We start from the raw sequence: 15,264 nt of genomic DNA, 5'->3' as shown, positions 1-15,264 counted from the left end.
GTGGAAGATTCCTTGCATTGGTGGAAGGCTGCACCATTGGCAGAACAGAACCCATCAACTTTATCTACAATGTCTTTTAAGGGTCATATATTCAGTTCTAGAAATTGTTAAGTGTAATTCAAACATGTTTGCGTGCACAGAATTCAGATTTCATTTTAAATCAGGATTTTTTTGAAGTCATCAACAATTTTTAAAAAAGAAAATTCTGTTTTAAAAAATTCTGGTTTTATTAAAAAACACACATCAATTTCTGTCAATGCCTGTCTTTCATTGATGAGCATATTCACTTTTCAATATCATTGAGCCCGCTCGTGGGGAGGGCAGAATAGATATCTGAAACAAACAAGCAAGCAAGCAAGCAAGCAAACAAACAAAGAAAGTTCAAAATGTTTACTTAGAAATTGCTTAAATAATGCCAAGTTGCTTAAATAATTCTTACAAAAGGAAACCAAAAGTGACATTTCAGTAAATGGAATATAATTGCTTTGCATTAGGTCAGCCCTTTCAGCCATTGCCAAACCCAGATGCCCCACAAGGCTGCAGAACCCCACACTTTTAAGGACCGATTTATAAGTTACAAATTTCACATATAGTACAAGTGGCCACTGCAAGGACTTTGGAGCTCCATGCTGGGAGCGAAATTCCCAGGACTGCAGGACTCAGTTCAGACTAGGACTGCAATGGTGGACAGATGGTGCTCCAGTGTCCTCTCACACACTATTTTCCTGCTCTGAAATTGCCCTGTGTAGGTGCTAGCTGCCCCACTGAGGAAACTTAAGAGTAACCATTAATACATGAGAGTTTCCCCAATGTGCAAATAGTAATTTCCTAGGGCCATTTTGGGTTGGGGAAACTGTATGTGAGCAAAGCCAAGTTGTTTCTCCCTGCACACTCTAGTTCTGATCTGAAATGGCCCCATCGTGAGTACCTGGGAACTGAGTTGCCAGTGGAAAATGCCCAGAACATGTCTGTGAAAAGTCCATGTGGGAATTCGCCTTCAGACTCTGCAAAGCCTGGGTACTGTTAATGCACCTTTTGAAAATGTCAGAGCTGAGTGAGTGTAAGGGGACTTGGGGCCCATAGGTAGAGAGATGCGCTAGGAAAAGGAGAGAGAGGGTAATGTTAGGAAGTTGCCCTAAAGGAAATGGCTTAGGACAGAAGATAAAACTACTTAAACCGAGTTATATCTTCTTCTTGGTGCCGAGACGGTAGAAAAGTGGGAACTGGAAAAATTAACTTTCCGTTCATCCTTTTGTAATAAGAATACCAAGAAATTTTTAATGACTAGAATCTGACAAGGCTGTAGTTTTAACATCTCTTCCACAAGATGCCACATTCTAGATACAGTGACCAACAATTACAGAGCAACACGGTAATTACTATATCAAAAAAGAAAAATTTCCCGTGCGTTAACAATGTCTCCTCAGTCTCATTAGACAATCAACAATACATATGTTAATTAATTATATATTTCAACTTATTTCTTATTACATAACCCAGAACCATACCACATATTACAATGCAAAATTAATTTCACTTATACAGGCATCATATATACTTCAAAAGACAATCAATTAAAGTGCCCCGTGCTCCAAGTGCTGTAGTTATTATTATTAAAGTGCAAATGCTTACTGGCACCACCTGACACAAATTATCGTACATAGAGTTTGATTCGCCTTATATTCCAGTTCAATATGGGTATAGTCCAAGAGTAATCCCAGACACTGTGAAGTCACAGATCACAAGTAGACCTTTGTTATATTCCTTTGGTATACATTGATAGTTCTATGACCACATTTCTCTAACGGACGGTTCAGATCCCCATAAGGTCCGTTTCCAAAGATCTTTTTCAAAGAACACAGTTGCTGGAAAAACATACAATGTCATAAGTTATACATATAAACTGTATATAGTATAATTGACAATATATACTCAAAATTCAATGGTAAACTTGGGAATTTCTGAGTGAGTAATTGAATTTTGAGTATATATTGTCAATTATACTATATACAGTTTATATGTATAACTTATGACATTGTATGTTTTTCCAGCAACTGTGTTCTTTGAAAAAGATCTTTGGAAACGGACCTTATGGGGATCTGGACCGTCCGTTAGAGAAATGTGGTCATAGAACTATCAATGTATACCAAAGGAATATAACAAAGGTCTACTTGTGATCTGTGACTTCACAGTGTCTGGGATTACTCTTGGACTATACCCATATTGAACTGGAATATAAGGCGAATCAAACTGTACGATAATTTGTGTCAGGTGGTGCCAGTAAGCATTTGCACTTTAATAATAATAACTATAGCACTTGGAGCACGGGACACTTTAATTGATTGTCTTTTGAAGTATATATGATGCCTGTATAAGTGAAATTAATTTTGCATTGTAATATGTGGTATGGTTCTGGGTTATGTAATAAGAAATAAGTTGAAATATATAATTAATTAACATATGTATTGTTGATTGTCTAATGAGACTGAGGAGACATTGTTAAAGCACGGGAAATTTTTCTTTTTTGATATACATTCTAGATACAGTGCATTGAAATTATGATCCATCAACAACAATGGACAGAAATTATTGTGTCTAGGTTGCCCCTATAAACCTGAATGATTTCAAACATAAATAATTTTTTTAAGTAGATTGTCAATTTATTCATCACCATAAGATAAATACCTCATGCAATGTAAATCTGCATACATATATGCTAGGAAACATCACGTTAGTTATATTTTGAGCACAAAGATCCTCAGAGAGAATCATATGCCTTGCTGCTTGACAAAAGGTCATTCCTTATTTTTAATGAGCTCTCACAGACAAAACAAACTCATTATCACTCCCACAATCCATTTTCACACAATTTCTGTAAAACGCAAGTCTCTCAATTTGTAAAATGTAATAGTGGTACTTTGAATCTAAGTAATTCTCATGTGATTTTTCAAAAGTTACAGGCATCTTGACACAATTAAGGCATTAGTAGGCATTCAATATTAAAGGGAAAGTGAATAATATAAATTAAACATTCACCAATGGCAATGTGGAAACTTGAGTTTTGACATGAGTTGAAATGAGATTCTGTTCTGTATTTTTTCTGTTGAGTGTTATAAAGAAGGCTAAATTTTGTATTGTTTCATTGGATTTGCTCGATGACTTATTTAAATTATTTTCTTTAAAGAGCACAACAAATGTACACTTTCCTGGTTGTAATTTGTAGCCATGCTGTGTGTGTGTATGTGTGTGAAGTAGAGATGGGCATAAACAGCAATACAAACAAAAAAAAGCCACGAATAGTCCAATCTGCTGTTCGCGAACAAGCTGTTCATGAGGCCCCATTCTAAATGAACAGGTGGTCGTTGCAAGCCTCGTTCGTTGCTGTTCGTCTTGCTGTTTGTCAAGCCAGACAGTCTGGCACCTGCAATCAATTCCCTTGGCAATTTAGGCAGGGAATTGTCTGAATTGTGTCTGAACTCCTGCTGTTGCCCTGGAAACCCCAATCTAAGCCCAATTTAGCTTGATAGGCAGGTCTTCCTTTCAAGGGTGGAGCTCCAAATTTGTTACAACAAGGGAGCAAAGAGCAGGGGGGCTCCCAGCTCTGACTTTGCAGACAGTGGAGAGGGAGAGAGACAGTTGCTGTTGGCATTTTGATAGAGTGCATTGGAGCTTGAATTTTCTTTGTGTGTGGTGGGATAGGGATCTACCTTTTCAAGTTCCAGGGCTGCTGCCAGGCTCTGGGCCCAAGCTATTATTTATTATTGGTAACTTTCCTGGTGCCTGCTCAGGTCAGGTTTCTGGGAGTGGTGCAACAGAGATCTTGACTGGGATGATGGCTGGAGGAGAAGCTGCTGTCCCCCACGAACAGCCAACCACGAACATGTTCGTGAACAGGGCCATGTTCATGGTTGTTCGTGAGTTCGCGGATGGCAACGAACAACGAACATCATGTTCATTTTTTTTCTGTTCGTGCCCATCTCTAGTGTGAAGTGCCATCAAGATGTAGCTGATTCATGGCTACTAGGATCAAAACTAATTCTATTTCTATTATCCAGGCAAACTGAGCTGATATATATTTATAATGAACTGCATTTTCTTTATATTGAAATTATTCTGTGATGGTATAGTATGAAAACTTCCAATATTACTGTTAAGCAATCACTTTCCTAAAAGCATATTTGAGAGTTAATTATTACAAATATTAGATTGGGGATATCTAATTTCCTTTATTGGTGAAGACAAGCTATTTTGAATCATTCACACGATCAATATATTTAAGACGATTAAAAATGTACCCCCCACACTGACTATAATCCCGACAAAGCACTTTTACTTCTTCTTATACACTTTTACTTCTCCTCTTATAGATACCATAACACTTTTACTTCTTCTCTTATACACTTTGTGAATACATTTTTACTTCTTCTCTTATAGATACCATAATTTGGCACACCCTCATGCCTGTCTCATTTCTGAATTCTTGATGTACTCATGGGTTTGGATTATCATTAATGCACACTTCTAGTTTATAACTAAAATCAGTTAACAATGTCTTAACAGAGCGGTTTGCACACAACACAAAAGGCTGGGCTTGTGGGTCTGACAGTGCAATCCCAAGAAGAGTTGCTCCAGTCTAAGCCCATTGATTTCAATGAGCAGAGACTGGAGTAACTCTTCTTAGGATTGCACTGAGAGTCCCTTTCCAAGGTGCTGCTTGTATCCCAGTATTATCTGTTGTGGCTGCCACCTGATAGAATAGTCTGTCTGATGAGGTCAGGAAAACTTCCACTCTGTTGCTGATCTGGAGAATGTGAAAAATGCAACTTCTTTGAAAGGCATTATGTCTGTTAAAAGTTTGTAAATTATGTTTATGTGCTGTGCCAGCTGCACTGGCTCCCAGTGGCATTCCGTATCTGGTTCAGGTGTTAACCTTGGTGTTTAAAGCCCTTCACGGACTGGGACCTGCATACCTGTGGGACTGCCTCTTCCATTACATCCCCTGCAGGGCATTGCATTCTGCAGATAAGCAACTCCTGGTGGTCCCTGACCCAAAGGACATCCATCTGGCCTCAACCAGGGCCAGGGCTTTTTTTGCCCTGGCCCTGTCCTGGTGGAACGCTCTCCGGCTGGAGATCCGGGCCCTGCGGGACCTGTTACATTTCCGCAGGGCCTGTAAAACGATGTTCTGCCGGGCCTTTGGCTGAGTGCCAGCAGGTGTCCCCCTTCTTCCATCTAAGACTACCACTTTTTCTGGGGCTGCCCTCAGCCATCTACTATGCCCATATACGGACTTCCAAATATTTATTTAAATAGCCTGTACCTGGACTATTTTAATGACTTTTAAAAGATTATTATTGATTTCATGGTTTTGTGATTAATTCAGTGTTTTAGTAATGTTGTTAGCCGCCTTGAGCCCATTTGTGGGGAGGGCAGGGTATAAATCAAAATAAACAAATAAATGTTTATTATAAACTTTTAATTTTTGTAATCTGCCTTGAGTCTTCTGTGAAAAAGGTGGACTAGCAGTGCAGTTCCCAAAAGGCCCCCAAAGACCTGCTGGAAAGATGCTGACTGCTGCCACAACCAATCACCTCTCTCTTCAGCAGTAGTGACCCCACCCCTCAGCAGTATATAGAAGAAGAAATAGATTTTTATGGGGTTTGAAATGTGACATTGGAGGAGAGTTTTATAAATACTATGGACAGCCAAAAAGACAAATAAGTGGGTTCTAGATCAAATCAAGCCTGAATTCTCCCTCAAAGCTAAAACAACAAAACTTTGGTCACATCATGAGAAGACAAGACTTGCTGGAAAAGACAGTAATACTAGGAAAAGTGGAAGGCAGTAGGAAAAGAGGAAGACCTAAAAAGAGAGAGCTTGATTCAATCTTGGAAATCACAACCTCCGGTTTGCAAGATCTGAGTAAGACGGTTAATGACAGAACATTTTGGAAGTTAATTCATTGAGTCACCATAAATCAGAATTGACTTGCCAGGACATAAGATACACAATGATGTTAAAATGATTTGCCTGCCTATTGCAAAGGTTACGGGTGCCTCATGCTGTCTGGACAGATTCCCAATGCAGGGTATTTATTTATTTACATTATTTATAGTCTGCCTTTTTCACTGAGACTCAAGGCTGATTACACAGTGCAAGTCAATATAATCAACAGCTGAGACATTCAATAAACAATGCAAAAGGGTGTGCAAATGCAAAATTTGTAGAAATTTGAAAACAAGCAGAAATCCAATATAGAGGGATATTGTGATAGAAGTCCTAATATTAAGAAATACAGCCATGAAATCCTGGAAACCAAATGTGGTTACTAGGTTAAACAGGGAAGCACAGAATCTCCAAGGCAGCATTTTTAGAAATACTAGCTATTCCACATTGTCTCAACTAGAAGGTTCTTAATTAATGGATGTGACAATGGTGGTAAGAAGACAGGTTTATTTAGGCATTGTGGAACATGATGGGTAAGCCATGCCTGAACAAAAAGATGGACAACTTGAAACACAATGGAACCAGACTGCAAACGGATGCTTAACATCAAAAAGCTCACAGAGCAGTTTTCAAGCTGGTTTCCAGTGGGAAACAACTTGAAAGAGTTGGGGAAACCCATCCAGCATCTGTGGCTTGCCAGGCTACCTTTAAAGCTATCAGGGGAAGAGGAAGGGAAGGAGCATCAGCTACTCCAGTGCTTCGGTAGAGAGGCAGAAGCAATGTGGCCGTTCCACCCCCCAAAATCTGTCACCTGAGAACTTTGCATTGTTCTGCAGCAGGCCATGTGCAAGAGTGTTATCAAAATGCTCAAGAATGGTGACCTCAGAGTGATCAACATATACATGGTAGTGGTGGAGAGTGCTGTCAAGTCATAGCTGATTTATGGAGACCCTTGCTGGGGTTTTCATGGCAAGAAACTAACAGAGGTGACTTGCCATTGACAGTCTTTGCATCCCTGGTTTTTATTGGAGGTCTCTCATCCAATTAATAACCAGAGCAGACCCTGCTTAGCTTTCAAAATCTGACAAGATTGGGTTTGCCTGGGCTTTCCAGGTCAGGGCCAACATATATGTAAGGTATGTTAAAATCCAAACATAGTGACATTTAATTTAAAAAGGAGAAACTTCTCAAAGATGCAGGTAGAAATTACTGGAGAGACCAAAGGGTCATATCTCTTCAGGAAACTTAGAGATTATTAAAAGGTAACAGTACATCAGGTAAAATACATATACAAATCAGGAAAGTTACAAACAAGATAATGGATTTATATCAGCATTATGTGTGTGAACATGTTCTAACACAAACCAAGAGGAACTTACAGAAACTATTCTGTAAGATTGATTTTCCCTCCCGTCTGTCATAAAGGCAGATTGTAAACATCAGCCATTTACATATGCTTTAGTGATGAGCAACCAGGTGTCAGCAACAAAGGTAGTATCTTTCTCATTTTCCTGACAGCTGTCACAATGTGAAGGAAGATTTTAAAGAATAATCCTGAGGGAGGGCTATTAAAACAATGTTTTACTCAACTTTTTAAAAACAGCATGAAATGCAATTCAAATAGACGTTGGGATTAAGCAGAATAATTATAATGCCAATAAGAATCTTTCAGTTTCCTAGAATAAAATAAGCCAACAGTGCCTATCACTTTTTACTAAACTCATTTGAATCACATACAAGGCAACCAGAGGAAAGACGTTTGAGACAAAACAAGATCATTCATCATCGCTGGAGAGTAAGAGAGATTTTACAGCCAGCCTTAAAATTAAGCCCAAATGAGGGAGTCTCCTTCCAAACGAATTGAAAATTGGCAGGTCACTTCTCTGCATAGGGACCGTTTCTGGCAGCACATAGAAATGGCACTAGGACCCCGCGCAGGAGCAGTAGGGCGAAGGCACAGAAGACAATAATTTGTTCCATTGTAATGAGAAACTGTAAGTGTTGGCAAGGGGTAGTTTTTCACAGGCCTGCCTTCTTTCACTGACGATATTTTTTTTTTGGCGCCTCCAGTTAGCCAACCCGGACGATTTGTTCAGTAATTGCAACGGTCAACAGTTTTGTTCTTGCCAAAAAGGGGGAAAAAAGAGCACCCTTTTTTAAAAAAATGAGAGCAAAGCCCAGCTCATCATCAGAGCAGGAGGGGTTTTAGAGTTAACTGCATGCAGGAAATCTCTCACATCCTGAGTTGCAGCGCTCTCTCTCTGTAACTGTATATTAATGGGGCTGTTCTCCAGCCCCAGCTGATGAAAGTTTGTTTCTCAGTCTGGGCTAAGATGTCAAAGCGTCTCCATGCAGGAAAGCAACGCTTCCCTCCGTCATCTCACTCCCCAACCCAGCTCTGCCTTCTGCTGCTCAGCCTGACTTGCCTCTTAATAGTCTCATCAGCCGGGGCTCAAGGTAAGTTGGTAATGTTTCGATCGCTATCAACACACCTCCTTGTTGCAGGAGTTCCGGCCGACCCAACTTGCCTTTTGAAGCGCGGCTTTTTCCAGCTGGCTTTGTGGCCGCCAGAGAAGTGTTCACAGCTAGCCGCTCTTTGCACCCGCTTTTCGCGATGCAAAAAAAAACCCCTTGCACATCTGGCACAGCCTGCCGCGTCGCCCCTGCATCCACCCGGGCTGGTAACTCCCCAGAAACCGCCCATCCGCTTTGGGTGAACGTTGGCAGGGAACAAGTTCAGGCCAGGAGCAGGAAGTTTTCAAACTGCGCGAGTCTGAGACTCTTTCCAGAAGGAGGCGGTGGAGGAGACACCCGGAGGCAGCCTGTTACGTTCGCCCGGCGCAAAGAACGTGCCCGCCCGCCGTTGTCCTAACATTTCTCAGGCATTCCTTTCCCCTCCTCTTTCAGCAAAAGTATGGCTGCTGCCGCTCTGCCGTGGACTGGGGGACCGGTTGTGGCCCCTGCCCGCTGCCCTTTGCCCCCTCCCCTCGCCTCCCTCTGGCTCCTGGGACTTTAACAATTGGAAACTTAACAGGTGACGCTTTCCCGCCAATACTGTCTCCTGTTTAACTGTTGTCTGACTGGGTGCTGTGAAAGGCGAAGAGGGAAAAAAGCGTCACCAGTTCACCTCGGGATATGGCCGAAATCCGTGACTTCCGTTAGAAGGCATGATTCACTCACACTAGCATGCTTCCATTTGGCTGGGCCCAGTCGCCCAGGTACCTCACCGACTGGCCTTCATTTTAGTACACCTAGTTTAGAATCTCTGCTGTTCCATGACTGCACCTCATTCCAGTACAGGCTACATGTTGATGTCAAGCAGCCACGTGGCTGTTTTCATTGGCATGCTAAATAGGTTACCAGAAAGAAATGCCTTCAAGGGTCACTCATGCAGTATGCCTAGTGCCTCAGAAAACTTGGGTTTCAGGTGTGCTAAGTGATTGCCAGAAATATTCCCTATGGAACAATGTCTCAGCATCCTGTAAGAGCAGAGATGAAATCCAGAGTTAGAAATATTAACTATCTATAGGGTTGTATTACAGTATGCTTTTCCCTAGACAGACCAATTCCTGCAGTGACCTGATCCTTGGCTTGTACTTCACTTTGCTCTAACAGTCTCATCCCTATTTACAGAATAAGGGAGCATTGTTGCTGAGCAACTGTGTTCTTTTCTTAGATCAGATAAAAATACATCCACATGGGCCGTTTCCCGTGGGTCTAATAGCTGTAGTGAGCATTCAACATCTGAGGTTCATATTGCACCCAAGTACGTTATGCACCACTCTTGAATGAAATACAAGCCTGCATGCTTGGTATGATGTCCCCCTATATGTCTTTTCTGCTTCAAGAATTGCATTAAAGCGCAAGTATGAGGAGTTCCCTGTACTCACGTGCCATAAGGCAGAATGGCAATCTTAGTGCACAGAGTTAAATTACGTGAACACAAAAGCTTACAGCAATTGAATCTCCACACCAGACTTTCATATGCTGCTTGTCAATGTGAATAGCTTTTATTGTAAGCACAAAATAGATCCTTTCTCAATCTATAAATGGGAGTGACTACTACAGAGTTGAGTTCTGAAAGTTACACTGCATTCCTAAACAGAGATACATACTTCTAAGCCCCATTGATTTCAACGGACTATGTATGTATGTATATAAAACAGACTATGTATGTATACATATATACATAGGCATATATATATATGTATACATACATACATACACATATATATGTATGTCATTTATAGTCCACCTTTCTCATTGAGACTCAAGGCAAATTACATAGAGTGAAATTAGTACAGTCAATATCAAGGACATTTCAATTAAAATGCCGTAGGGTATATAAATGCTAATCTACAAAGACATAATATCAACCAAAATCCAATACAGAGTTGAAGAAACAGACCATAGACTTCATTACTGTGTTGCCTTATGTACAATCTGTTGCTTTAAATATGTGCTCCTATGTCCGCCCTAGATTTGCTTATGTTCTGTTTCAGCATTTCTTCAACTCTGTTTTGGATTCTTGCTAATCTTACATTTTGTAAACTTGTTTACAAGACCTACGGCATTGTTTATGGAATTGTCCTTGATACTGAGTGTACTACTCTCATACTGTGTAATCTGCCTTGAGTCTCAGTGAGAAAACAGACCATAAATAATATAAATATAATTAATATAACGAATGAAATAATATAAATAATATAAGTAAAGGAATTCCATGAGTGGTGTTTTTACTTGATTAAGCATATGTCCATGAAATATATGGGAGAACTGATACTACTGAAACTATTTAGCTAATGAGGACTTTGACGTCAGACCCAGTCAAATGTTGTTCTTCTATCTCTGGATCATACAAATGGATCCCATGCTTTCCTGGGGTACAGCTTTCTTTCATGCTTCCCTCTTGTGTCCAGATCATTTCATGGACCATTAAATCTTTTCAGTGTCTTCCCAGGCAAGAAAAATGATTTAAAGCAGAGATAAAAATTAATAATGGGTAATATGTTACAAACCATCTGTTTGTAAAAAATTTTTGCTAACAGAGGAAAATATTAATCATTCCTGATTATTGCTATAATTGTCCCCACTCACCCATTTTTGTTATGTAAATTGCTTTTAGCTGTTCTATGTCAAGTCTTTTGTTGTTTTTATTACATTGGATGAATATGATTTGTTTCATGTGAAATATTTGAGTGCAATTAATATTGCTTGATGCATGGAGGGCAAGAAGAAACTGGTCAGATATAGAGGAGGAGAGGGGAGGAAGGAGTAGATGCAAACAGCTGCTTCTGATATGGAGATCAGTTTGCTTCTGTTAAGGAAATCAGTTACTTCTGATAATGAGATAACCATTCATAGTCCCTATTCAGTCCCAGCCTAACTGAGTCAAATTTACATATGAATTCCAATTCAGCAGCTTCCCGTTGGATTTTGTTTTTGAAAGGTTTCTGTTGAACTACAGTGACCTTTAAGTCTTTGATGGAATGTCCTGGTAGATTGAAGTGTTCTCCCACTGGTTTCTGGATGTTGCCATTTCTAATGTCAGATTTGTGTCCATTTATTCTTTCAAAAACAAAATCCAACGGGAAGCTGCTGAATTGGAATTCATATGTAAATTTGACTCAGTTAGGCTGGGACTGAATAGGGACTATGAATGGTTATCTCATTATCAGAAGTAACTGATTTCCTTAACAGAAGCAAACTGATCTCCATATCAGAAGCAGCTGTTTGCATCTACTCCTCCCTCCCCTCTCCTCCTCTATATCTGACCAGTTTCTTCTTGCCCTCCATACATCTGATGAAGAGAACTGTGATTCTCGAAAGCTTATGCTACAATAAAGTTGGTTAGTCTTAAAGGTGCTACTGGACTCTTTTTGATTTTGCTCCTACAGACTAACACGGCTAACTCCTCTGCAATATTGCTTGAGTTATTTTTTAAAAGGTCTTACAAACACCATTTCTATGTTCTTATGGGCAAGATCACATCAAATATTTCTCAACACTAATAATAGTATGATACATATTTAATCTAGAAATGAGTTGGAAACATCTGCTCCAGAAAATGCTTGGCTAATTAGTTTATTCAATAAGTACATCTTTGAAGGCTTGAATTTGATTTCACCTGCAGAAGAGGTGCTATGCCTTTCTGTGCATGCAGTGAGATGTCCAGTGCATTGTCCAGCTTTATAACTTGATCAGCTGGCATCACTAAAAGACACTATAAAATGCTGAATCAGAACTGAGCAAGAAATTAAATTCTTTCACCCCTGGCCTAAACTGAGACTTTAACTTTCTTATTGTCATTTCTAATAGCGCAACAGGACCTACTTTTTACACATTCTTATGGGCTCTTTGTAATATTGTATCATACTGTAATCATTTACTAATGTCAGTTAATTTTCTTATGCTACAGACTGCTTCTTCCTTCATTAGTCATGTTTGTCCTACTTCACTACACTTTCTCTAATTAGAGGCTGGAAACTCAGGCCTCTCTCACCATCCATTATGTGTAGCAATCCAATATGTTTCAGTACCTTACACCAAGAATCGCATCTGAAATATTTAGGACAGGATCTGCACTAAACCTCTCTCTGCTCCAGCTCCTCCTTTCTCTCTTCTGTGATTTTTTTTAAAAAAATCTCCAAAATAATTTCTTTCCCATAGTATCTGAAGAAGTGAGCTCTGATTCACAAAAGCTCAACAAACGTCAGTCTCTAAAGTCCCACTGTTCTGTTTTATTTTGCTACACTAGACTAACACAGCTACTCCTCTGGAGACATTTATGGGCCAACTAGGTTCCTGAGTGGGGGGGGGGGGGCAAAGTGAAGGAAAAGTTAGTGAGCCATTCTGGGACTTTTGATAGCTGCAGCATTTCTTTGTTCTTCAATTAAAAGAAGAGAGGCTCTTTTAAGCTCACTTAGGCTCAACTCATGCACCAAAAATTAGATCTTAGGGGAAAGAGGATACAGAGCACTTTTGGTGGAGAACGGGCAGCAAAATGCTAGGATAATGTGTCTGGGAGACAGAGCTGGCTAGGGATGGGGAGATTACAGAGAGGAGTACTTGCATACACATTAAATATATATTGGGGAGAAGAGTATGTAGCATGCTGTGATGGACAGGTCTGGCTCCAACCAATGAGACGGTGAGGAATGCTGAGCCAGGGACAGTTGGAGTCTGTTGAAGAGAGGGAGAGGAAGAGAAGACTTTTGGAACTGCTGAGAGAAGGCAACAGAGAGATAGATGGCAGTTAAACCAGTTCTGTTACATTGAAACATTCCCTGTTTAACCCCAGTATGTTTTTTAGTTTTAAACATTCACTCCTGCGTTCCATCTTGTAAGTGAAGTTTAATTCTGTTTTGTTTTAACCCTGGTTGGGTTGATGTGGTTGACTGAGGGAAAATATCACACACAGAGACCCAGGGATGGCCCGTCCATTGAGGCCAGTGAGGCGGCTGCCTCAGGGTGCTAAGGCGCCAGAGGGGGGCAGGCGCGCACGCCACGGAGCTGCTGCCGCTGGCGGCGGCCAGGAGCACGTGCTGGCGGCGGCAGCGTGGGGCAGTTGAGCAGGCAGCCTCCTGTTCATTTGCTCTGTGGGCCAGGTGCAGCCAGTGGCCAGGGTGGCCGGCTGCGCCTGGCCCGCAGAGCAACTGAATGGGAGGGCTGGAAGGCTCCCCGTGCACGTGCAGCCCCTGACATTGCACAGTCTGGTGTGCGTGTGTGTATGCGCGCGTGCTCACAGAGGCAGCATTAAGCTGCCTCAGGTGCCAGCGACACTGGAGCTGGCCCTGCACAGACCTCAAACACTCTGGTCATGTTAAATGGGCCTAATGAAGTAAGTGGTGGCAGTGTATACATGGAAAATAACCTCTAAGTTCCCTATCCCCCAAAGCACTGGCCAATAGCTGGATGAAGGGAGGAAAATACAGGAAACTGGCTGTCTGTCTGGTGGAGTCTCTGGAAGAGGAGAGGAGAGGGGACCCTGTGAGGATTTGGGTCAGGGCTCTCTGCCTGCTAAATTGGAAGCTAGACAAGTGGTGTGTGGTGACCAGCCAGTTTGGTATAGTGGTTAGGAGTGGCAGGACTCTAATCTGGAGAACTGGGTTTGAGTCCTTATTCTTCTGCTTGAAGCCAGAGCTCTCTCAGCCTCACCCACCTCACACTTTGTAAACTGCTCTGAGTTGGCATTAAGTTGTCCTGGAGGATGGTATATAAATCAAATATTATTATTATTACCTGCCTGGGAAGCCCCAAACCTGTGAAGGGAGGTTTAAAGTAGATGACAGGGTGTGGAAAAGACTTGGGGTTTGCCATATATGTATTCAGGGAAGATACTTTTGAAGATACTGCTGTGACCTATGAATAAAGGAGAAATTCTGTCTTTCTTGGAAATTAGAATTATGTTAATAAAGTTTGGATAAGGAAGAGATTGTTTTCCTTATTGTTAGTGCTGGCATGAAAAAACAGGAACCATTAAGGCATGAACAACATTACCATCTCAAGAACAATTTGTGGTAGTAAGTACCACTGAATGGACGAGTAGGATTCTGGGTAGGCTTGTTTAGGATTGTTCTCTAATTCTTCTCTTAAACAACATGATTTTTTTATCCTATCTTCTGGGCAGGTTTTAAACGCTCAGGTACTTCTCTTTTTATCCTACACTTTCTTATTTCCATATTTTATTTTCCCTTTTACACTGGAGACCAGCTTCTATAGAAAATTAAACATAAATAGAAACGATCTGATTTAGCAGATGCTTTCTCACTATTTTCTTTGTGGCTATTAACTTACTTATATAGCAAAAAGTTCATGGAAAGTTTCACAGTTTTCTTGTAATCTTATCTCTTTGATTTTGCATTTCATACCTATCTTTCAAAGGGTTACTGTGTGACAGACTGCAAATCTGGTAAATGAATGTTGATGGGATGGTGGGGTGTATACACAATAGCCCCTTCTGCATAGGTGATATAACTCCTCACTTTCTCTGAAGTCAAGCTACAAGGCATAAAATTGGCTTGTATGTGACTGTTTGCTCCTCTCATATTTGGTCAGCATGGCACTGATTTTTTTTTGTCTGCACCATATCAGAATGAGTTGATATCATGAGTGTTTGTAGTCACGGATGCCATCATTTGTGATGTTACAGCACTATCCCCTTTCCCCTTTTTTTGCGGGTTGCATGCACTGAGTTGATGCATTACTGGAGCACTGGATCAACCTGTTTCCTGGATTTCAGCCTCTCCACCCCTCCATCTCTCCCTTTGCTGATCCTGATTTGTTGATTTGTCTGTGCTCCTCTTTTTCCTTTTAAGG

The 15,264-nt window shown here is 40.8% G+C and overlaps 1 protein-coding gene across 1 annotated transcript in view; it reads left to right on the top strand.

Moving 5' to 3' along the window:
* Positions 1-8,194: 8,194 nt before the first annotated feature.
* Positions 8,195-15,264, top strand: part of ADAM12 (ADAM metallopeptidase domain 12) — a 391,488-nt gene continuing 384,418 nt past the window's right edge. The window contains exon 1 of the mRNA XM_054982517.1: positions 8,195-8,403. Within this exon, the coding sequence (XP_054838492.1) occupies positions 8,250-8,403 (154 nt within the window). The 5' untranslated portion in view covers positions 8,195-8,249. The remainder of the gene's footprint in view (positions 8,404-15,264) is intronic.

This window comes from Eublepharis macularius, chromosome 6 (assembly GCF_028583425.1).
Source record: "Eublepharis macularius isolate TG4126 chromosome 6, MPM_Emac_v1.0, whole genome shotgun sequence".
Classification (NCBI taxonomy): domain Eukaryota; kingdom Metazoa; phylum Chordata; class Lepidosauria; order Squamata; family Eublepharidae; genus Eublepharis; species Eublepharis macularius.
Note: the sequence above shows the minus strand (reverse complement) of the source record. Positions and strands in the feature narration are given on the sequence as shown.